The sequence below is a fragment of the Maylandia zebra genome, linkage group LG2, assembly GCF_041146795.1.
Source record: "Maylandia zebra isolate NMK-2024a linkage group LG2, Mzebra_GT3a, whole genome shotgun sequence".
NCBI classification, from domain to species: domain Eukaryota; kingdom Metazoa; phylum Chordata; class Actinopteri; order Cichliformes; family Cichlidae; genus Maylandia; species Maylandia zebra.
Window position 1 is genome coordinate 44868331 of NC_135168.1, and position 24422 is coordinate 44892752.

General features: G+C 39.8%; 1 protein-coding gene across 9 annotated transcripts in view; it reads left to right on the top strand.

Moving 5' to 3' along the window:
• The first annotated feature begins 9856 nt into the window (after positions 1-9856).
• atp11c (ATPase phospholipid transporting 11C (ATP11C blood group)) overlaps positions 9857-24422 on the top strand; it is a 41720-nt gene continuing 27154 nt past the window's right edge. For 8 of the 9 annotated variants that reach the window (XM_076875132.1, XM_076875133.1, XM_076875134.1 and 5 more), the window contains exon 1: positions 9857-10416. In XM_076875132.1, the coding sequence (XP_076731247.1) occupies positions 10390-10416 (27 nt within the window). In that variant the 5' untranslated portion in view covers positions 9857-10389. Of the gene's footprint in view, positions 10417-18116; positions 18228-24422 lie in introns of those variants that run through there. The other variant, XM_076875154.1, reaches the window with a different exon arrangement.

Sequence of the window (24422 nt, forward strand, 5' to 3'; positions counted from 1 at the left end):
GTGGAAGCCGATTTGACATATGACAAATGGTCTTAAGTTATTCTGTAATAAAATTCTTAAAAAAAAAAAAAAAGCAAGGAGAAGTAAAAAAAAATGTTTGTAACTTTTATATTTTCTATTTTTTAAATTGAATTCTTTATGAAAGTTGTGATTACTACTATTGTGTGATAGTAATAATGTTAGTGGCTGTTATTGTGTTAGCTTGAAACAATTGTAATTACAGTATTATTATTAGTAGTAAACCATTATTTGTGCCGTTAAGACTTTATTTCTATTTTTTCAGTGTTCTCTTATACTTAATGGCATTTGGAGCCAAAGTTACATCAGTTATCCGCTTTTTCGCATTAGCAATTTGACAAATACTCCCTTTATAACAGCCCCATATCATTCTGCTTGACTTTCCCCTGAGTCTGAATTCAGTTATTGATTGCCTGTTCAGTTTCACTTGGAAAAGGTTGATAAAAGGAGGTTTTCACTTTCTCAATTCAATGTGACAGCTCCCTAACAAGAATAATGGAAAGCACCCATTCACAGGCAAATCGAGCTAATCCAGCGTGCCCCTCCAGTCTCAATGGAGAAGTCACAGTCCTTCCCGGCCCATTCCATCACAAGCCTCTCTCTTCAGAAACCTTCAAAGTTACCCCAACTCCTCCAAAAGACAACATCGCTCTTTGTATACCCCTCTCACTCAACATCAAATGGATAAATCGGTCAATAAATGTATACAAAGTCAGAGGGGAAACAAAACTGAAGCATATAATTTGTTTGTTTTATGTGTAATCTGAATTTACTGAATCCCACTATCCATTTTGGTTTTTCCCATGTGCTGATGGATAGATTTTAAAAGAGCCGTTGGTGTGAAAGCACCCAGGTCCACATTAACAAAACAGATTTTACAGCCAAATGATGAATAAGGTATTAGTGATATTTGTATCCCTAATATTGAGCTACTGTAGCACAACAACACTTAAAGGTACTATGGTGTGGTTACAGCGGTATGCATCTGGTATGTTCCTCTTTCCTCTCCTGCACTCTAGGACGCTAGAGTTAGATATGAGCTACCAAGCAAAGGCTTGCACGTCTGAGTGAGTCATAAAGATTGAGTAAATATCTACACATAAGTGTACATAACATGTCTTACTATTTATCCACATGCATACATTTATGGTAGTGTCTCTGTTGCAACGGGTGCGTTCGTGTCATCCACGGCTTTAGTTTTATTGATAACAAGCAACACATTTAGGAACAAAGTCAGTGTAAATATTGTGGTGTGCTTATTTACACTTTTAAAGAGTGTTTCTGTTTTGGGTCAAGCGATTACAGATGTCTGATTCGCATTTGACTGAAGAATGACTTTGTAAGACTTTAGTTAGACCATTAAAGTGCCACAGGTTCACTGCCATTCTGCTTTTAGATGAGAGAAAAGGGAGATTAACATGATTTTGCTTTATCCACCGCATGCAAGCCTCAAAACCATAAAACACAACCCAAAGGCATCCCCGTCTTGCGGTGAATGTGCACTTGTTACTGCTCTCAATTCGGCTTTCAGCCCCTCTAAAGAGACAAGGCCCAATCACAATATTGTCAAGGCTCTGTTGGTTTTCTGGTTCAAATCCTTGTTCACGCTGTTTGCTGAGTACTCATCTGCTGTGACAGCCTTCAGACAAACAGTGAGTCCTGAAAGAGGTCTCCCACAACCAGATCTTTCCTGCTGGGCAGCGGCTGAAACGCTCCTTTCTCTCTCCATCAAGTGGAACCCAGGCTATTGAGTTGGCCCCTGGGATCCCTCCATTGAGGTGGGCTATGGGCCAGTGCTTCGCCCCTCCTCGCCCCGGGCCACCCTCATTCTCCCAGGACACCTGTACCCCTAAACCCCATCGTGGGAACCTTCTCGCTGCCTCTGCCACCTGAGCTGCTTACTGTGCCAGCTGGGCACATCTGACAACACCATTGGGAGCAAAAGCATACAGAGACCAAAGAGAGTCACAGCGTGCCGACTTGATTGAGCTCTTAGAACTTTTTACTGGCAAACTGTTGTTCTCATTGAAGGCAGAACGACTAAGGAATCTCCACAGAAGTTATGAATCAAACTTGTGACAGTTTGTGATCTATTGCGACCATTTAAGATTTGCATATCTGAAAAATACACTCACAAAAACACATTTCCAGCCTCAGATCGCAGCCCTCCCGGCTTACACACAACCTCCCTCATGCACCCTACCCTCTAAATCTCCATGGCACACTGCAAAAAATGGCATCAATTAATCAACATTCATGAACCGTTTACTTGAGCTCTCCTTTGTGTGCTGCAGGGCCTAATCCAGACAGAGACCAGGCTGTTCTGCAGCAGTGCAGAATGCGTCACTCCACCCTTTGTGGGAGAAACCCATCAACTGGTGTTTCAGGGAAATGTCTCCCCCCACTGCGAGCCTAACCTTCCCCCTCTCTCCCCCTTTTCCTCTTGTGCCCCCTCAGTACTCAGGGCAGGAAGCTCTATCTCTTAGACGAGGCCATCCATCTATCCTGCCTCTTCCAATCCAATTCACAGCCGCTCGACATGTATGAAGACATCTGTCCATATTTGATCAGATATTCCATTTTCCTGCAAATGATCTCACCCTCCATCCCCACCCATGAAGGAGGCAGCTATTTAGATCTGCTGATACTTTCCTGCATAATAACCTGCCAATTCTTTGCCTTGCAGAAGAAGCAAGTTTAATTGGGCCGTGCATTTAGAGCTCTTCTACAATTACACAATTACAGCGGAGATGCATTTCTGCACGTTGTGATGTTTGCCCCAATTTACTGCACTTTTCATACAGTTTAACTCTGGTTCTCTTTTCAGAGGATGCAAATTTGGCTCATTTGGCTTCAAATGAAGCATAATTGCTCATATTGAAATCCACACCTTTCTACAAGAGGTTCCTGCCAGTTAGTTCTCATTAAACCTAAGGAGAACAAAAATTCCGCACACATTCAGCACACGTGCCATCTGTATCATCTTGTGTTAAAAGCAAGGAAATTGGAGACAAAATGGATGCTGAGTGCATGGATGAAAAACTTAAAAATCAGTTTGTTCAAGTTAGTCAGTGCAGAGTAACCCCTTTCCCCCGACGTGATGCCTGTTTTCTAAATTTCTCACAAGGAGTGTGAATTAGAAATTTAACAGGGATGTTTCAGTGGGGAAAAGGAAGAAAAACCCCAAGGGACATGGCTGATTGAAATTAAAGCTATTTTCATTGTTTTCAAATACAGAATGTGTTTACTGCATGCAAGTTGAAAAAGCATTCAATTAAGTGCAGTCTAATTAGGTTGAATGGCATGTACGACTGGCCTCTCTACATTCAAAAAAACAGAATGGTGTGTCAACCCCGACATGTGATCACCATCAAACTGTTTTCCGCTCCTTCCCCTTCCTTTTATATAACTGTCTTAAAAGTTATAGAGAAAAAAAAAAACACCTCTTTTTGTCTGAAAGGCCCTCTGATTCTGAAGAGGTGGCCTGAGCCCACTCCAAACAATGCCTTACTAGATACTGTTTAAATTCATATCCGCTCGTCCTTTCTTGCGGGGGGACAACACAACAAACCACTGACCCAGTGATACACAATTAGAAGTGATGCGGCAGTTAAGGCTACAAGCAACTTTGTTTAACAGTCTGTCTTTGACCCTCCACCACTGAATAAATATAATGCTCCCAATGAGAGTAAGACACTGAGATAGAGTGAAAAGGGAGCTGGGGAAGATTTTAAGCCACAGATAAGTAGTTAAAGACCTTTATAGAGTATAACGCCATTATCCCTGCTGAATAAAAATAGGATTTAGTGTTTTTTCCACTTAATTTAAATCAAAAGAGTCCCCACCTTACATATTGCACTGGTAATGTAATGGAGAGAGACCCACAAAAAAGGCTTTGTGGCTCTGACACCTCCTATAGTGGGACTGTGTTGTCCTGTGAGCAAAAGGGAGAGAAAGGTTTTTCTTCCCTGCATTGCTATCTCCTAACACATTCTAATTGATGCTACTGCATTCCTCCACTGGATGCATTCAGTGAATAACGAGCCTTGGACTGAATACCCATGAATTGGTCCCCACCAAGCAAAGCAGTAAAGCCTTTGGCCCCCCATCTCTTAGCCTCCCCACACCGCCACCATCGCAACCACTACCAAGCACCACCTCCCCTCGAAACCTTCCCCAAAGCTCTACTCTAGCTTTGCCGACCATTAAAGCCCGACCATTGTGCAGAGATGCAATCCACAAAAGCTGTCAATCTCTCTGGGTCCTCCAAAGCTTGGACTCACACAGACTAGAGTGACAGACCTCCCCCTTCACCCCAACCCACCCCTGTTCCCCCTAAAATCCTCTCCCTGAAAACTTCTCAGCTAACTACCCCCCCCCCCCCCCCCCCCCCCCCCATACCCACCCTCACTCTCTCTCTCTTGCGCTCTCTCACTCTCTCCAGCCTCAGTGCACAAAGCATCAATCTGTCTTCAGCCCCAGCACCCTTGGCCCTTTGTCCCATCTGCAGGTGCCTCTGAAAGCACCCACGGTCGCCCCAGCCTCTGCGCACGCCACGCCTAGTCCAGGGACAGGAACTGCTGACAAAGACCCAGTGTGGGAATGAGGGATGTGTGGAGGGAGGGAAGGGGGGCTGCTCTAAGACAGATGGCTAGGGAAGTCTCCCGACTCCTCTACAGGGGCTGTCAGTTTAAATTCAGAGCTACGAATGAGACACACAGGGGCAGAACCACTACAGGAATGCCCACTTTATTCAGCAGGTACTGTACACTTCATGCAGGACCAGAATGCAATAGGCGCAGCACACTCTGGATGACAAATAAAACTGCATTATATAATTAGTAATTTAACAAAGTTATAACCTTGATATGTTCACAAATATTTTAAATGATGTGAAAATAAATAAAAATAGAAGCTACGTGTGGAATGCTGCAATAAGTCATGAAATAGACCAAAAGAACCTACTGCAAAAAAATCATGGATTTTTCTTGTTATCCTCTGAACTTTGACTTTGAGATCACATTTTCTTGCAGAAGCAAGAAGGTACAGCTGGTTATACCTCAAATGACTAGTATGTTCTTCATCTTTTTTCTACAATTTAGAAATCAGTGTTTATCCCTTTCTCATTTCAAATTTGAAATACTTACATCTTGTAAACACAACCAATAAAATGTGTTCAGAGATGCTTCAGTATGTAGATGTGCAACCTCCCTCATCACTTCATATGGAGTGTTAAAAAACGCTAACAGTAATGAAGAGAAAAACATGACTAATTTTTTATAGCAATAAACTTTATACAACACCAATGATCATTTCCTGGAGCAACAGGTTTGTGACATCCTATTGATGTTACGGCGTTGCCACCATGTGGACATGCATTGAATTACAGCAACAGAAAAAAACGCTCCACTGTTGTGCATGCAAAATCAAAGAGTCGCAAAAGAAAAAGAAAAAAACATCAAATAAGCAAAAACAACAAAAACCATTTTGTCTGTGGATACATTTATAATATGTTCTTTCTTCCATTTTTTCTAATACAGACCTTGAGCATTTCCTTTTATGACCCTGTAGTCACTTGAAGTTTTACATTGTCTTATTTTTAGACTCTGCACGGGAACTTTTCCTGATTCAAATCATAATAATCTTTATTTATCTTGTACTGATCCCTCTAGCTTGGTGTGTAATATTTCTTCAGAGAGCCCTGTATGAAAGACAGACAGACAGAAATAAAAATAGTATGATCTACAAAAAACATCACAGTATTATTAGAGTTACTACAGTCCCATACTGAAGACCTTAATATGCAGGGTAGTGCAAAATTTTGAGAGCCATAAACAAGTAGATTGAAACTTGAACACAGAATGACACGAAATTTCATGAATTGTGTTAGACATAACCAGTAGACCTAGGTTTGTTTTTTAAAATGCAAGAAGATTCCTTGAGAAACTGCTGGCTTTTGTTGTTTTTTGTGGGATGTATTGGTTTGGTTTTCCTGTTAGGACACAGAGGGCCTGACTGAGGACCTCAGGCTGCATTTTGCCTATGTGTTCTCCCATGTGGCCAACTTTCTTCTGATTACTAGCGCATATGCTGACTTGATTATTTAAAACTTTTGCTGTGTTTACAGTGAACATCCGCCACTGCAACAGTATACATGACATAAAATAAGAACACACAATAGGCCCACTTTTTAAGTTTGACAGATTCACAGGTATGAAACCGGTCCATCTAGTGAAGATAACATCTTCAGTCCTTGAGACTAAATAATAAGTCGCATACAATTGATTTAGTATTCCAGAAACAAGAAATACTAACAAAACAAGTGCACATTTTTCTTGAGATTCAACATGGAGAAAAAATTAAAGTAAAATGTGATGAGTAATTTGTTACTTTTGCCACGTGGTGGCGATAGAGTCCAACTTACAGCTGTGGAGCTGTTCATTGAGAGACGATTTGTGATAGACACTACCTCTTTATGCAGCTGTTGAACTGCCTTTTATTAACTTTTGGTTGGGCCTAATATGTTTAAATCAGCAAGACAACAGCAACAACAATAAAAACAAAAGAGACAGTTTGGAACATAGAACGATCATGCAGTTTATGAAAAAAGAAGCCCCAAAGAGGAAGAGACTTTAAACAAAAAAGTGACTCACAGAGGGACTTGGGTGAATGGTTGCTTATCTCTCAAAACATGTAATCTCATAAGCTATATGGTAATTCTTACAGGAAACCACTGGTTATACATATTTTAGTAGGTTCTTTAGAAACAATTTAAACTTATTAAAGCCAAAGGTTATTCTGGCACACATGTGGTTATTCTAAAATGGTCTGTTTTTTCTTGTAGCGGTACAGCACATTTAAGACTTTCAGGTTTGAACCAATGGATTGTTTCATACATTTGAATACAATTGAAAGTGTTAAAGCAATAATACTAGACATTAATACCAAAAAAGTTAAAATGTTAATATTTTTTTCAAACTTATTCTGAAAGTTTTTTCATAAGTTTCAGAATAAGTAAACTTCATAGAGTTGCCCTTTTGTGGTTTCAGACTAAAATAAGCTTATGCACTTCTTTGTCAGCGCTGACATCTAGTTTCCACTGAGTATTAAGCACAAACTGTGTGAATACCTAGTAGCTTGTTTGTTCTTTTGGTTCAGAACACTCTTTCACAACCACACAAATACATGCCTGATTTCTCATGTGAGGGATAACGTGTGAGCATTTTTTTCTAATGAACTTCCTTTGGTTTCACAAAGTGCATGGCTTTTCAGTATGAGCACATTTCATTTAAAGCAGGGCAGTGACCAAAGCAAGAATGCAAATCTGATGCCACATGCAAAAAAAATCTGCTGAGGCCACCACTCATGCTATGACCCACACAAATACAAACAAGAACTTCAGAACTAAAGGGTCACTGTACTGCCCTGTAGCATCTAGCTTGAGCATGCTGAGCGATGGCGTTTAAGGTCAAAGATTCAGATAAAGAACATTTAGTTCTTTCCGTTTCCTTGATTAACATGATTCAAGCGTATTCTGCATTTTGAAGTGTGACACAATGGCATACTTGCCCATTACACAACACATTATACTACATGACACCAGTAGTTAATAATCTAATACAGATCTATTCTATAAAAATAAATAAATTTAAAAAATCTTTAATCATAACTTATTTTGGCTAATATTATTTTTGCTATTTTAGTATAATCATGGGTTGGCATTAAGCTATGGTAGCTCTTATAGACCATTGATTCTAAAAGCAGTTAGAAATTCCTAAGCATATAACTTTTGGCTGGCCGGAAGAGAATTTGATGGGAGATTTGAAGACAGAAATCATGAACTGGATTATGCTCTAGTTAAGATCTGAAATATTTCATTTGCATAGTTTCAAAATACGTTCAGCGTTGCTTTTATGATTTACTTTCATGCAGTCAGAGTGCTGGCTTTGTGGATCATTTTTTGTGTCATTTAAAATAGAATTTTCAGAACCCCTCCTTCCAAACTTGAAAGATTGCTCACTTCCTGTAATCATATCAGGAGATGCCTCAAACAGCATGAGGTGTATAAAAATGATTTCAAATGGGATTTTCTTATTTCATAAATACTGACTCTAAGTAATAAAAGATTGCAGATGCCTTTTGTCAAAACAGTTCTGACTTGTTGGGGCATGAGGGACCTCCATGGGACTCCTGTGCTGTCTGTAATTTGGACTTTGGCAATAAATCCTCTGTGGACTCTACAGTCAGGGCTTGTTCTGGCACGTCCCAGAGATGCTCTTGGGTTGGGTACTGGAGACCTAGTATTGTGGGTGAGCGTCCTAGGCTTTTGAGTTTCTTTGAGCTGAACAACTGTAGGTGTTTCAAGACTGCTGCTGTCAGGGACAATATGTCCCACATACTGAGACCATGTCCCACATTCTGAATGAATCATTCTAAATCAACTTAAGTCACAAAGCCACAGAGATGATTAGCAGACAGAACAGCAACCAGTTTCATAGTTACTAGAACAGAAAGAGAAGAGGTGACTGTAAGAAGACTATAGAATAAAACCATAACGACAGACATCAGCAACTGTTTATACTTTCTGTATTTCACCTACTGAGTGTGAGGAATTACAGTAATGGCAGTTACTGTCTCACCATGATTGAGTTTAAGTGTCCTGAGGGAGTTGGCTGGTTTAGACCTAGTTTTTCTTTTTGTCTACTTTTAGTTGAGTTTTTATTAGTTTCAGTGTTAGTTTCATTATTTGGGGTTGAAACCCAAGGCTTTCCAGAATGGGCAAGTTTGGGAAAACCAGTATAGATATTACCATAAAAACAGAACTTTTTGAAAGCAGTGACTCACAGCCTTGTAGACATCCAAAGTCTGACGATATAAGTTTTCAAAGCCTAATCAGGCAAATTTTTAGAAAGTTTTACCACACTAACAAACGCTAGAACTAAGGATATTTTCTCCGTATTTTATTTAAGTTAGTTTGTAAAGTTTCGGTTATCTTTAATTTTTTCCATTTTTTTTAAATAATTATTTTATATGAGAACTTTTTTTTTTAAATTAACTATAATAACATTGCATCAAACCGCCTTTTGGTATCTGTCACATAATGCACAAACATATTCTTTGCCTCAAATTTAACTTGTTTCTATGCCTATCTGGTCACTCTGCCTGTCATTGGTGTCAATGTTGGTGTGCTTTCACTAAGCTGATGTTATTGCTTGTATCCCAGTGCGCATACCATTTAGGTCAGGGTTGTCAAACAGAAGGCATTTGTAACTATATCTTCATAAGTTTTACAGCTTGTCCTATTGATTGCCATTGCCCACACCAAACCAAAGTATTAAGAAATAGATAAACAATTAAATGAAGGAAAAGTTTCTGTTTTTAAACTATGCACTATAGAAATGTCTGCATTTTCTATGAATTAACATAAACTTGTTGTAAATGTTTCATAAACAGTCTGGACAATGCACTACCAGTAATTTTATACATTTGTCATATGGAAGAACAGAGTTATTTTTCTTATATTAAGACAAGTCAGGTATGAAATGTTTAGTTAAGCCTTTGACAGGAAGGAAATGTTCCTGGGTTGTGTGTGGCCCACAAAGTACACTGACTTTAACAGCCTTGATTTAAGTTATTTGGGGGTATAAGATGTTGCCTAATGCAGAAACATACACAAAATAATTCAGCTGAGAAAAATATGTAAAATGAAACTAAAACCTAGAAGTTCTTCCCATCTAGAGACGGGCGTCCATACTCCCTGACCTTTGGTGTCACGCTGGTCCCCCAGCACGGGAATTTAGACAACATTACCCACAGTGCAGTGCAAGCCGCACCTTCGCCGGGTGGAGCTTGTGAACGTGGGAACGTTGGTGGGCTGCTGCTGTTGCTGCTGGAGTGAAAATTGTTTGACAGGGAGGTGAGGCGACCTGTGCACGGGGGACTCGCAGGAGAAGTTAGTTTTTACCGTGGCGTTAGCCAGCTTTTTGAGTCAGCGGGAAGGCGAGACTCGGGGGCGACAAATGGTTCCTTCGCGTGTAAGCAACAGGGCTCAGAGCGAAATGTCAGGCACTGTTTCAGCCTTGAGCAGCGTGAAGCGCGACTAGTACACCGCAACGGGGAAAATATTCAGAGGGGAGAGAGAATGCGAATGGTGCGAAGATACCGAAATCAAACAAAATGGAAACGATGTAGCGTCGCTGCGGCATTTCATATAGCTAGAACTAACGTTAGAGTAGAGAATAGATAGCCAAGGAGCTAGCACGTTTACTAACATACATGTAAAGTTATTCACCAGAGAAACTGAAGCAGAGCCCGGAGGCGTCTGTTGAATCTGAAGAGTTCATCAGCATTGTGAAATTAAAGGAAGAAAAGATGCTACGGAGAAGACTGAACCGTTGGGTATGTGTGCCTGACACACACACACACGCGCGCGCACACACACACGGTTAGCTTATGACGTCCAGCTGCCACTGCTAGCGTTTAACCGCTGTGGTTTTGCTTCCCCTCCCCAAATAACAATGAAGTGCTGAGCGTGCCCTTGCGTGATGTATTTCCCCTTTGCTGTCTTCGTTGTAATTGCGATTGAATCCACACACATTGCAACAAACAGTTTTCCTCACACCGCCAGATAACACGAACCAGCTGTTGTCTCACTTCACGGCTCTCGTTAGTCAAGCAGCTGGTTGTTAGGTAAGTTCTTACCAGCCAGGAAGTCACGACAGATGCAAGTTAGCATTAACGGGGAGTCAACTGCACTTTTAGTGCAAGTTTTGCAGTGATAAAGGGAAGTACAGTCTGTCGTCATCCTAAGCAACAATATTATTATCGTCATTAACACTTTCAATATTACAGTGATGATAATGAAACCTTTTAAAATGGTTTTCAAGTTCTAAAAAAGCAAAAAAAATGACAGAAATACAAAATGGGGAAAAAAGAATAAATAACAATGCACAAGAGCAATAATATCAGTAAACACCTGGAAACTACAGCTCGATTGAGAAGACACCTATGCCCAGGGAAATGTTTCTATTCTCTGGGCTCCAAAAATTTATTCACTTGTAAGTCAAAACATAATCTATCAAACCAGGTGTGCCACCTTGTGTTGTCTTTATGGTCCATATCTGTTGACTCAGTATTGATTAGTGAAAACAACTATTTCATCCATTCAGTTAATATAAATGCTGTGAATGTCACTTGATGCAGGTTCTTAAATTTTGAATATAGAAAATTGGTCATATATATTGTACATACAGTGGGTAATTTATACTGTTAGTCTTAGTGTAAGTGAAACGACACATCTGTTAGTTGAAATCAATTTAACCAGATAATGAATGCATATTTGTCCTCAGGAAGCATAATCGCACAGTCCCTGCTATGTGCTTGGCCATAAACATTTTTTTCAGTGGTGGAAGGTGGTGTTTTGCCAACATTAATCGCTTAGGCATGATATTTCATAATTGGTGAAATAAATGCTTGCCTCTTTAAAGTTCATCCACTGGTTTCATTGCCCTTCTCATCGGTTAATCATGAGTGGGCTAGTTGAAAGTGGAGTATCTGCGTTTATAAATGCTACACCGCCTTTACTGCCTCTTTATCCACTTCTTATGCACCAGTAACCTGTTGTCACCACTGAGCTGAATCCCTCACACGCTGTGTGAGCAGTATAGACACCGAGAGTGAATAGGGAGAAGCAATATAATAATTATAGTTCCTGACCCTCCTCCTGGCCTCTCTCTAAGTGTTGCCAGGTCAGCTGGTTTTCCTGCTTGAGGAGAGGATTGCTGCTGTAATCTCTCTTCAGCGTGAGCTGTAAATAATATTTTGTGCAGGGCAGCCAGCCACACTATCATTGATGCATGCAGTGCTGGTATCTGAGGCTCTGGCTCTCTGCCTCCTGATTTTTCTCTGCCACCCTCCCCTTGCCCACGGGAGGTACACGTGCATCATGAAGAGGGAGAAAGATGGAGAGGAGGGAGAGTGACCAAAAAGGCACAGTGGAAGCCTCGTGTGTTTACTTGACTCTCACACTATGATGTGCCGTGCCACTAAACCCGGAGTGTTTAGAAAATCATTAAAGATGGCTGTGGGAACGAGGGGGCTTTTCATGAGTAGGGAAGCTCCAGAGGTTGTAATGCTCTTGACAGGAATGCAAAATCACACAGTTGCCTTTGATGTTCATTCAAGCCCTTGAAGGCAGCAGTGTGATCTGTGCGAGGTGGAGCCTGGCAAAAATGTGATAGTATTATTGTGGAAGCCCTGCCTTGTGTTCAAGGAGAACAGTGCAAGCAAATAAAAACAACATTGCCCATGCAGCACCTCAGTTTCCTTTCCTTTTGCACCATGGTAACTACTAGATCTCCTCCTACTCAGTAGCTCGGTTAAAAACCCCGCACGTGAAGTTTCAGTCCTTTATTTGGATTATGTTACAGTGCTGTAGAAAATATTTCTTCTGCTCAGTGGTGAAGTACACCGAGGCCTCATGTGATGCAGTCACCAGTTAAGAGAATGGAAGCTTTGGTATGCACAAAAGCAGGAAGTAACCATATAGACATAAACAAGGCTAACTTGTTTTTGGATTCCACGATCAAAAAATGTGTGCTAAAAATAGGTTTCCATTTAATTAAAAAATCAGTCAGCTGTTTAAATCCTTCTTTGGGAAAATACCAAAAATTCTCCAGTGCCAGATTGCTGCTTTTTGTCTTTGGACTTCACTTGTATATGCAAATTGACAAGGAACTAACCTAACTGACAGATTAGTTCATAATAAAATTCCCATCTGATTCTGAGAGGTAGGTTTTCACTAAAACTGGTATTTTCTCTTTACTAGCATAAAAAGAATTTGTTTGACAGCACTCACTGGACTGACCAATGATCAGAACAATGGGAAAGTCCAAGGATCTCAGTGATGATCTAAAAAAAGAACTGTAGATTTATGTTTTCTTTTGCAGCCGTTTCTAAACAAATGCAGAATCTAAGATCATCAGTTAAAAAAAGTACAAGTTATTCCGATATGTCACCACCGTGCCAACGTCTGGAAGAAGACCCAAACTGTCACCAAAATGTCAGATGAGGGGAAACTGGTAAGGGATCATCAAGGCTCTTGCCATGAACTGGAAACTTACATAATACAAATATCACTGTCTACAGTGATGCAAGTTTTACACCCCCTTGGACTTAGTGGGTGCTGACCAAGGAAGAAGCCCCTGTTTCAGAATTGACACCTTAAAGCTTGAATGAAATTTGCAGCTGCCCACAGAAATGCCTTTAGGAAAAAGATTTTATGGAAAGACAAGACATTGATTAAATAAGTAAACTTGACCTTGATTGAGCTATTTGGCTACAATGACAAGTAGGAGGAGGATTAAAGGTGAGGCTTTCAAACCAAACAATATTGCACCAGCTGTGAAGCATGGTGGTGTGGCATCATGTTCCAGGCCTGTTGTTCTGCCAGTGGTGCTTCTACATTGCACAGCGTGGATAGAAAAATGTAGCAGGACCACCTTCAAATTCTTCAGCTTCACCAGTTTCGTTTACAATCTTCAGTTGCCTACCTCAACAGATAGACAATTGAAGCTTAGACACAATTAGATTTTCTAGGTAGGAAAATGATACTAAATTGGTTTTGGAATGGATAAAGCGGAATCCTGGAATTTCATTCCCAAAAATATGCAAAAAGTTATGGAGTAAGTTGAAAAGCTGTGTCCATGCCCCAGTAAACCAACCAGTTTAAACCGATTCAAGTATCTTGACAAAGTTATGATAGAAGGTTGTAAATAACTGCCAAAAGCATCTTGCTAGCTAAGGTGCAACTTGCTAAGTGACCTTTAATCAAATATTAGTGGCAGTGTATGTATTTGAGATTTGTTAAAGATTTATGCTGTACAATCATTTCACCCTGGCAACAGAACAGTTCAAATAAATCACTGAAAGCCTTAAATTACAATTAGCATATGTAAAGTTCTTCCTGCTGTAAAATATAGAAGTCTAAAACCACCTCTCCATCTCTCATCAATCTTTCCATGATGATCTGAGGCCTGCCTCAACTCTGAGACTACATGACATTACCAAAGAACTAGGTTTGCATGTCAAATGCTTTGGAAATTCCCAGAGGTTTGCAAACCTGTTTGGCAAGTCGGTCAGCAGCACTCGCAGTTTTGAAATGTACACATCTTTCACAAACCTATGTAGCAATTAATGTTGCTCACACTCAAGTGTAGGGCTATAACAACATTAGAATTTCAAACTCAGTACTACTATTAAAAATTAAGAGTCCATTGTCTTTTAAATAAATATTAGAATAACACTTGTCTGTATATTTAGCTACAGTCCTGTTTATTTTTGGCTCAGCGACACTGGTGAGACCCGTGGCCACGATTTCTGTCTAGTTGCTGATGACCTTTTCTCCGCCTCAATCTGTGACTTTTAAGAGAAACATAACACTTTCTAGACACAAATAATTATGTTAAATCAATTTTGTAACACAAGTTGTGTGCTAATTTTTTTTTAATCTCGTTAAATTAACATTGTCTCTTTACATTACAGAATGTAGGACTGATGATGTTTGGTGCTTAGCTCCATCATTGTTGTCGTTTCATTTCCTTAATACTCACTATTAGATTTTCTCCAGTTTTTTCCCTCCTTTTTTTGTTTTCCTGCCTGTCAGCTTGGACATTGTCATACTACGCATATACTGTAATAACTGAAATGACACTAATGAAAAAGTAAACCAGTAAAAGAAACATGAGAAACACAACAAGAGGAGCCTATAGAGAATTTATTGAGCTCATCTTGGAAAAACAAAATGTGTTTGATCATAATTCTGATTGCAAAAGCTGCCAGACAAGATGGGTTTGAAATAATGGTAAGTCAACAGACAGCTAAGGTAGCAGTTGGGTACCGGTATTTGCTAATAGTTACATGTATGACATTAACATGTGTGCTGGACAGGTTAATGTTTCCAATAACTGGTTACTATTTATATGTTGTTGAAATGGAAGCTTTACTGACTCCACAATATACCCCATAAAGACCAGGGTGTTACTCTTTAAGGTACTTTTCTGTTTGCCATGCTTCTGTTTGAGTGCTCAACTGGTAAAGAGTGGAGAGACTGTGTGAAGTATGTATGTTAGGCTGTATGTCAGCTAGAGAAGATGAAGGCAGTACTGTTTGTATTAAGTAATAAGATTAGTATCTCATTATAGGTGGGATTTATTTACATACATACATAAGCTGCCTTTGTTATAAAGGACACTAAAAAAAGCAAGTATTGAGGTGTTTTTAGAATTTTGATATAGGTGCTTTAGGTCTCCATTCTGGTCAAACCGCTACTTGAGTGAACTATATTTTAAACTTCCAGATTTTATCACATGTCCACTTTTCTCAATAAAAGCTGACTTCTCATTCAGCAATAAAAGGAAATGTTTTTATCTGCTGCTGTACAATAAGAAAAAACAGTATCTGCTTATGGCCTGCAAGTACTGGGGCAACTACCGGTACTGCAGCATTACAAGCATTCAGTTATTGCAGCATTATCCGTCCTTCAGAATGCTTCAGATGTGTTTTTCCATGCTGGTCTGGCTTTTGACATGCTGACTACTGTTAACAACTAGTAGCACCTGTTGGAAACGTGCTAGGGGCTTTCAGTAACTGATGAGAATCAAGAATTCCCGAACAGAGCTGTTACTCTTTGGTTAGCAGTAAGGGTAACAGTGCATCTAAGTGCCACAGCCCATAGAAGGCATGTAAAGTCATCTGATTTATCAGGCCTGTTTGATTAGGGGAGATGCATATTGATTATGTGTGCTCAGTTTTGCCGCCATTAGTCTTGCAACCGTGAACTGGCTGGTGAAGAGAATTGCTTACTCTGTTTTCTCTCATCCTTCCTGTCTCCGTCTGATCTCTTGCACTCTGCCCAGTAATAGAAACACAGCCAAAGAAGCTCATCTGCAACACACAGCGGGATAATAAATATATTTAGCGTGGGGAGAGAGGTACCATGAAAGAATAAACGGCCTGCTGTGAGATAGTGGGCTGATGAAATATAGTGGGGGAGACCGGAAAGACCTGCGTGACTCAAGCCTGAAAAACTCTAGTGAATCTGGGGGTTAGATATGTTGCCTCTTTGCGCCTCGCAGTTTCCTTTCGAATGGACGGACATTTTCAGCCTTCCTATAGTGGAGGGGGCAGTTCAGGCTCAATACAAAGGGACCATGGATGGCTTTTTCTGGCAATTTTTCCACTTCCTTTTAAAACCTGGATTGAATTCTCAGTTTGTACCTCTAAATAATTCAGGTTGCTTCATTTATTTTGAATTCTCCTTACACTCCTCCTGCCGTTCCTGACCCCCACCTATCCTCACCAGGCTAGTGGCACTCAAAATGCATCCTCATCATCCATATATGTATAAAGGCTCATCCAGAGATTTTCTGTGCTATGGCTCAGCTCTAGCGTTACTCAGAGTGTTTGCTGTGAGATGCGAAGAGAATACTGAGACGTGTGTATTCTGGGTGTTTGTGTTTTTTGCTTCGTGTCTATGTCTCCATCCGTGTGTCTGCGCATGGAGGAAGTCGGGTGGGGACGTCAGCATCTGTGCTGTTTCATCATCCCAGTTTTTCATCGTCACCCAAAATGATAGCGTACTCGCTGACACAGAGAGAGAGGAACAGCATGTTAGGATTTAACGAATGCTGGAAGAAAGACGAACGTGTCCCCTCCTACACGTTCATCACTTAGGTAAAGCAACAGCCTCCAGTGATTATCTTCATGGCAAACTCCTGGCTAGGAAGGAAGTGTTGTTTAGTCAAAGGGTGAAAGATTTGTCTTTTTAATGTGGCTACAGTTCACTGAGAAGAAATGCTTTGTAGGAATACCACAGTCAACCATGCCTTCTAAGCAGTGGAAGCAGGGGAAGGAAAGGGCCACCATTGATTTTTGTCATTAGTCTTGTTGCTCTCCTATGCAGCGTCTTAGGATAATTAATTGAGTAGTAATTACAGTCAGTGTAGCTTGGTACATTATTAAAGATAATGTCATCAGAGGGGCTGTAGCTGAGATGGAGTTTTTTTTAAAGCTTGTCAGCATTAGGACATACTGTAAATGCTGTTTTTTTTTTTGTTGGTGTTGCATGGCTCTCTGCCAGTGTGGTGTGGGGGAGCAACCATTGTAGTGTACTGCAGTTTAGAAACCCATGCTCTACATGGGGAAAAAAGCAGCTGCATCAAGAACTTATGTCTAAGTAGCTAAATCTAGTGATTTGTCACACACACACACACACACACACACACACGCAAACAGAGTACAGAGAGTGTGCACTTAGCTGGAAAAACCATACCCCATCTAAGGCTAAACTACTTTGATATATAATTAAAGAGAAATTTAAGTGTGACTAGGCTGTAGTTTAAAATGTGCTTGCTTTTCCAGGCCTTAAAATGTGAAGTCTGGAGGTTTTCTCCGTGAAATCCCTGGAAAATAATGTGCTTTTCTCATTCTCCGCAGGACTTTAATTTAACTGGTTGAGAACAAAGTGAATAGGTGAACAAAGTTCACACTCCTGAAGGCGGATTAAGTTATGTGTTAGTAAATAAATGTTTCAAGACTAAACCGGTTAAAAACATCCATGTCTATATTGTCTGACCACAGTTGTCTGTCAGCAGTTTGTGACTTCACATGCATTTCCTGTTTTTAATATTAATGGGCTTTTATTGTGTTTCTTTAAATTTCAAAGGTCATCTTTTTTGATGTTACTCACAGAAAATACTTCAGCTTGGGGATGACCTTTAAAAAGCCTCTCATGAAACCTGTTACTCACAAAACAACTATGGCTTTTAGACATTTTATAAGTTGTCACTATACCAAAAGTGTCGCTATATGTGTCTGTGACCAAAATGTTTGAGGAAGTTGTTCCCAGTGCAAGGTCATGATGAGTTTCCCTCCTCCCTGTTGTCGAGAGATGCAGTCTAATATAGGTCAGTACCAGCCAATGGTACACTACACTCTGTGTCTAGTACAGCTGCAGGCATGCTAGTGGAACAATGAGCCTTTGCCTATCCACAACAGCTCCTTAGGATCAGCGCGCAGTTCAAGTTGGACTGTTATTACTCTGAAGGCTATTCATCACAATGTGCAAACAGCGGACAGAGGAAGAGAGTAGCCTTTAATATGGGGCCTTAATTCAATGCCATGGGCCAAGTGTTGCTGAATCCATAATGGAGGTAACTCCTATTATAGTATCATATGGATTAATGTATCTACCTTTTATTGATTTGGTAACCTTTTGTCTGAAACTGTTATTTGCTGCTTTTAATGTTTTATTTATTTATTTTTGGAGAGGGAACTTTATTAACTTAATTGCAAAATTCAGGTGTGTTGCATTGTGTCCAAGTGTGCTGCTTAAGAGACAAATGCTGTTTAAAGCTTTTTGTGCGATTGCTTTATTATGTGCTGAACCACCCAAAACCACTTTTGCATGAAATTAATGGTGCTGTACAAAGACAAGTCGATTTGATGTAACACTGTATGGGAATGAAGCAATAGTCCTTCTGCTTTGTTAGGAGAGTAAATATCCTTTTTTAAAAACTTTTAAAGTGAACTTTGTCTGAACTTGTAGTCTCTTCAGTAAAACTGTTTTTATTCTAGGTGTTCCACTCATAATGAGATGAAAGAAGCTGACTTTGAATTCTAAAGTAATATAGGCGCAGTAGAGTTTTTGTAGTGTGTTCAGATTTTGCAGGCATCATCAGCCACGTAACCAGTGGTTGCTGATATATTTGTGGACTATTTATTGAATCATCTTTCTTTTAAACTGGACAAAACTGAGCAGCCAAGGGGCCTAAATGAGGATGAAAAGCACCTTTGAGCAGCCTTTGAATGATCAAACAGGTGACAAACACATATGCTATTAAATAATCTGGATGCACATCCTGTAATCTGTGGCGCTAACTGTGTAAAACTACCAATATGTGACTAGCTTACATAGCATAGACTCCGGGATAGCTCAAAATGTCTTTGGATGAAGGAATGGGGATTTCAATTCTGGAAATCTTTTTGTATTTTGAATCTGTTAGGTTTAAAAACAGCTAAAGGACTTTGTGCTGAAATTAGACAAAATAGCCCACGTAAGATTGCTTGATTTAGAAATTGTTTTCCCACACAAGAAATACAACAAAGAGGTGAGTACTCCTCAAAGTCGTTGTAGTAACAAAGCTTTAATTTTGTGCCTTTGTGCTATATTTTCCTCAAAGGAAAATGTAGCCACTCTAAATTCTTCTGGTATGGGCAGTGAGCACTTTGATGTGTAATCAAAATTGAGAGAGTTACAATTAGTGAGACCGAGTGAGCATGCTGGAATAGGACAGGCAAGTGGGCTGACAAGAAAAACAGAGAATGTAACGGAGCAATGTGCCAGAGAGCTGCAAGGGTAAACAGCACCAACTCAGCCCATGTATCTTTCCCCTTTTATTCAAACAGTCATTACTCAGCTTTTTTTTTTTTTTTTTTTTTTTTGCTTGTCATAATCACAGTTTTAAGTTTCTGTTAGAATGTTTTTCCTGTCGTCATTAACGGTTTTTAAAACAGTTTGCTAGAGACGAAGCATTTGTTCTGGAAAGCCTTCCAATACTGTCAGAATCCTTTCGGGTGTTTAGGCATATATTTTATGTTTCGCTCACACTTTCTCCTCAATGTGGGGAAAATAGAAAACAAAGATCCAGTTCAGTGACATTCTCAGTGTAGTGCAGGTTGTACACATGCAGCATGAACAAGAACAAACATTCGTCCCTAGTGCTCTCTCTTCTTTGCAAAGCTCCCTCACACCTCATTAAATATATTTAAGTAGCTTTTCTGAGTGCATTTTTTGAAGCTTAATGGCACAGCTCTTGCATTATGTACTGGAAGAGCTTAGTGTTTTATAACCCTGCTGCACAAGGTTATAAAACCACCAATGGAGACTGATCAGAACAAAGCTGAGCATACTGTATTCTTTTGGGCTTACATTTTCAAATTGCTTCAACAGTTTAGTAAGAAAAAGCTACAGCATCGATTTAGTTTGACCACAAAATCTATTTGTGTCCAGAAAAACAGCACTTGCTGAACCATTGTCACACTTTGTCAGTAGATTTTTTTTTCTTCTGCACACTACAGTGTCATCTTTACTTCTTGCAAGACATGCACGTATAAGCTGTTGGAGACACAATTCAGTTAAACCTTGACAGAAGGCTTAACAGCAAAAGATCAGAAAACACTTTCTTGTCCAGAGAGAGAAATTGTGCGACCCAAAACCACTTCTGGCGGTCTCTGTAACAGACTTGCTGGCCATAAATGGTAACATGTTTGTGTCAATGAAGCAGCGTGACAAAGAACTGGATTTCTTCTAACATTCCCGTGTCATTTACACCTCAGGATCATCTGAGGGTTTTGCATTTCTGCTCTGGAAGACAAAGAAAAAACAGCAGTATTGAATCTGCTATTTTCTCTAAATGAAGTGTACAAGCATATGCTGTTATGTAAAGACAGCGATCACGTGCAGAAAGAATGTATAACAGCACAGCCACAAAGTACTCAGTTTATCTTGATTGTGTGGTTTTTACTGTAGATTGTTTGATGTACAGTTGTGGTCAGGAGTTTACATACACCCATGGGCATGAACATCATGGGAGTTTTGGGCTTTTGATGATTCCTTGAAACTGTTTCTCTTTCTCTATTCCACATAGAGTTAAACTTATTGAAACAGGCTCAAATCACTCAATCACTTAAATCTTTTAATAAGTGTTGCCGAAGGTTCTACAATGCCCTTTAACTTTAACTAAGTGCTAGTTCATTGCTAGTGTGAATGTGAACGGTTGTCTATTGTGGTACAATGTGGTGAAATGGTCTGCCCGGTCTTTTGCAGTTTGTTGGTTGGTTTATGGAGTGTTTTGTGTCTTATGGTATGAATTATGCAAGTATTGCTCACAGGAACGGCACAACATCATGTTCTCGTACACAGCCACATCTGACCTACTTCTGGCTTGGTTGTATCATTTTTAGAGCAGAAATAATTATTAGGTACACCATAGTAGCTGTTCAGTCGGTCTATCACTATTATAATATAATATAGGAGTGTGTGTCTGTATGTGTGAGGAAGAAATATAATGCAGTCAAATAAAATACTTCAGACTGCTACACAAGAAAAATGACCACAGTGGTATCAGCATCTCAATGATACAGTGCCAAAGGCATTAAAAATACATGAAATAATCATTTAAAAATCTGCGCTGTCAGAGAGTTGTGGTCTTGATGGATTGTGATACAATGAATAGGCCTTGTAATTTTCTGGTTACTCAGTTCTGCTTACAACATGCAGATTGACAAAACAGGATAGTCACTGAATAGTGAGATGGTGTGACAGCGCACAGTGTCATCAGACCAGAGTCATCATTGGGTGTTTGGCACCAGCTGAATGCAGTCTTACATTCCCCTCGCTCTCAGCGGAGCACCTTTCCCCCTCCGTCCAAGCCTGTGCTTATTTCACAATGTATGCATAATTAAATTTAGGGCATATTTTAATATAAAGTTTTAAGCCCCGCTCAATTTTCTAATGCACCATTTATTTTTGACTGAGCAATTACATCTCAGCTCGATTGACCATCGGCTATTTGCTTTATTGATCTCCATTCACTTTTGGTAGTTGGTGCTTTATCATCAAGGGTGAATACAGTTTGATATTGACATACTGGCACTTGACTCTGCTTTACTTACTAACATCACTGCCATTGAATAGATTTGTTTGACCTTTGACAGTGAAGCAGAGATAATGCAATAAGTTCTGTTTTTCCTTACATTAGCATTTCTTCTACGGGCTTTAGCTCACTTTTTTGGAGATGAGCATTGCAATCACGTAACTGCTCAAAAATGAAGTGGCCCCCACCATCTGACCCTCATTATATTTTACAGTGACTCCACCACTAAATCAATGGCCGTTCAATAGTTTTATTCTTATCTTTAGTGCCGTAGGGCATAGACTATTTCCTCATTCAATACAGAATACTTTTTCCAGTTTTCACCATGAGTTATGTTTGTGTAGGTGCTGCTTCTTTTTGAGAACCCTCTCTGAGGTGACGGGGTTTGCTTATGTGTGCTCTTTCACAGCTTTTAAGCACCATTGTTGGCTTAGTCTGCATTACAAGTAGCATTTTTTCCTGACTGATCCGTGACCTTAAAACTATGGACAGAAGCCAGTAACCTAGTATTGCTAGCTGTCTGGTCTATGAACCCGTAAAGTAAAATCCAGAGCCCTTGAATACTTTGATTCAATGATATTCTGGTTGTAGAAGGTGTGTTTGCTTGCATTTTATGCTGTGATAGAGAAGCCCTTTGTAAACGTGTTCTATTGTTTACTACTAGTTAAAAATTTGCTTTTACAGTTCTTTCAGAGTCCATAGGACAACTTTCACAGTTACTTCTTCTACACAGAGTCAGTATAGAGATCCTTGGGTTATTGCTCCTGGGGGCAGATTATTGCTATTTGATATGGGTGAGGGATATGGATATGCATCAAATCTTGGATCCTGTTGTACTTCTTTCCTCTCAAACTCCTCTTCCCACTCACACTCTGTTTGCATCCGGTCCTGATGGAGTGTAACTGTGTGCTGATCGGGTGGGGGATGCTAAAGTTGACATCCATACTGAGGTGTGAATGTGGCTGTTCATGCATAAGGGAACATTATGTAAACCTATTGGCTCCCTTTTCTAGTCTGGACTATAGGAAAGATGGGATGTTTTTTTTACAGAATTAACACTAAGAATTTGTTCTTATTTAGCCCCCCCCCCCCCCCCCCCCCCCCCCAACTATTAATGAGAAGCAAATGGCTGCATAAATTCATTATGAATGCTGCGATTTTTATTTATTTATTTTGGTCCCTACTTGCATAAATTAGACTTCAAGTGTTTGAGGCCATTCTTTGATCTAACCCCTTGTCTGAAACAGACTTTGGGAAGTTTGCTGTCCAGGTGGCCGCAATTCACATGTTCCCTGGCACTTGTCCAGGATCAGATGTTCATGATAATTTGTCGTCTCAGCCCACATGCTACTGGCCTTTTATATTAGATAAAGCAGATCCCCTGCCAGCACAACTTTAATTATTTACAGTCACAGTATTAGCAGAACAACTTATGCTTGAACAGAAAATATAGCTATTTTTAAAACATGTGGCTAGAGTCCTCATTTGGACGATGAAATAAAATGACTACAGCACGCAAGCGTATTTTCTGACACTCTTTCTGTGTGTCTTCTTTGTGTCAGTGTCTGATATTTTTTGCTTATGCAATGACATTTGAAAGTAGGCATTCATCATTGTTTTTTGTTTTAAAAATAATTTGGCTGGTAAAAATGAAGTACTTGTTCACAATATCAAGAGTTTATGATTAATCCCAGAGATGAATCGCCTGTCTGTCTGGCAAGTAGTGCTTTCTGTTGTGGTTGTAGAGTGGTCATTTTCTTTTTTTTTTTTCTTTTTTTTTTTTTTTCTTTTTTTAGATATTAATGTTAATGTGCATAATTGTACATAAATACAAGGGGACTAAACAAAGACATGTACATTTGGACTATGCGTCAAATATGGTAATTTGATATTGGTTACATACATTAAATTGAAAGTACACTGAAAACCACTGTCAGCTGTGTATTATATATGAGTTTTCTGAAGAATTATAGTGCTGTAAGACTAAGTATCTGACAGCCCGAGGTAGTTTCACTTCTGCCATTATTGAGTATCCAACCCAACGCCCAGTTGAAGTGATTGATTGGTGAGTGTGTACTACTTTGAAATGAGAGCACTGTGATTCCAGCAGGAAACTAAATCTGTATGCCAGGTTTCCAATAATCAGTTAAATTCACTAGTTAGCCAACGTATGAGTACAGTATAAAAATAAGTTGACTAAGCTCCTCCATAGAGAATCATAGAACCTGCTGATTTTAAAAATTACAACACTTGATATTGGCATCATATTGGTAGTAATACAGTATGTTGTCGTTGATAATTTGTTTCACTCCTACATCAAAGAATGGCATATTACAGTATGCAGCTTGTTTAACGGCAGATAAGCTTAACAGAAAAGGTATTACATAAATCTCCTCTATCTTGTGATACAGTTTGTGAAAACCGAGTTAAAGTCCAAAAGGTTTCATGGTTTACTTTTTTTTATGTTTCTGAAAATGTCAAAACTTCTAGATCCATCCATCCATCCATCTTCATCCGCTTATCCGAGGTCGGGTCGCGGGGGTAGCAGCCTAAGCAAAGAGGTCCAGACCTCCCTCTCCCCAGCCACCTCCTCCAGCTTGTCCGGGGGAATACCAAGGCGTTCCCAGGCCAGCCGAGAGATATAATCTCTCCAGCGTGTCCTGGGTCTGCCCCGGGGCCTCCTCCCGGTGG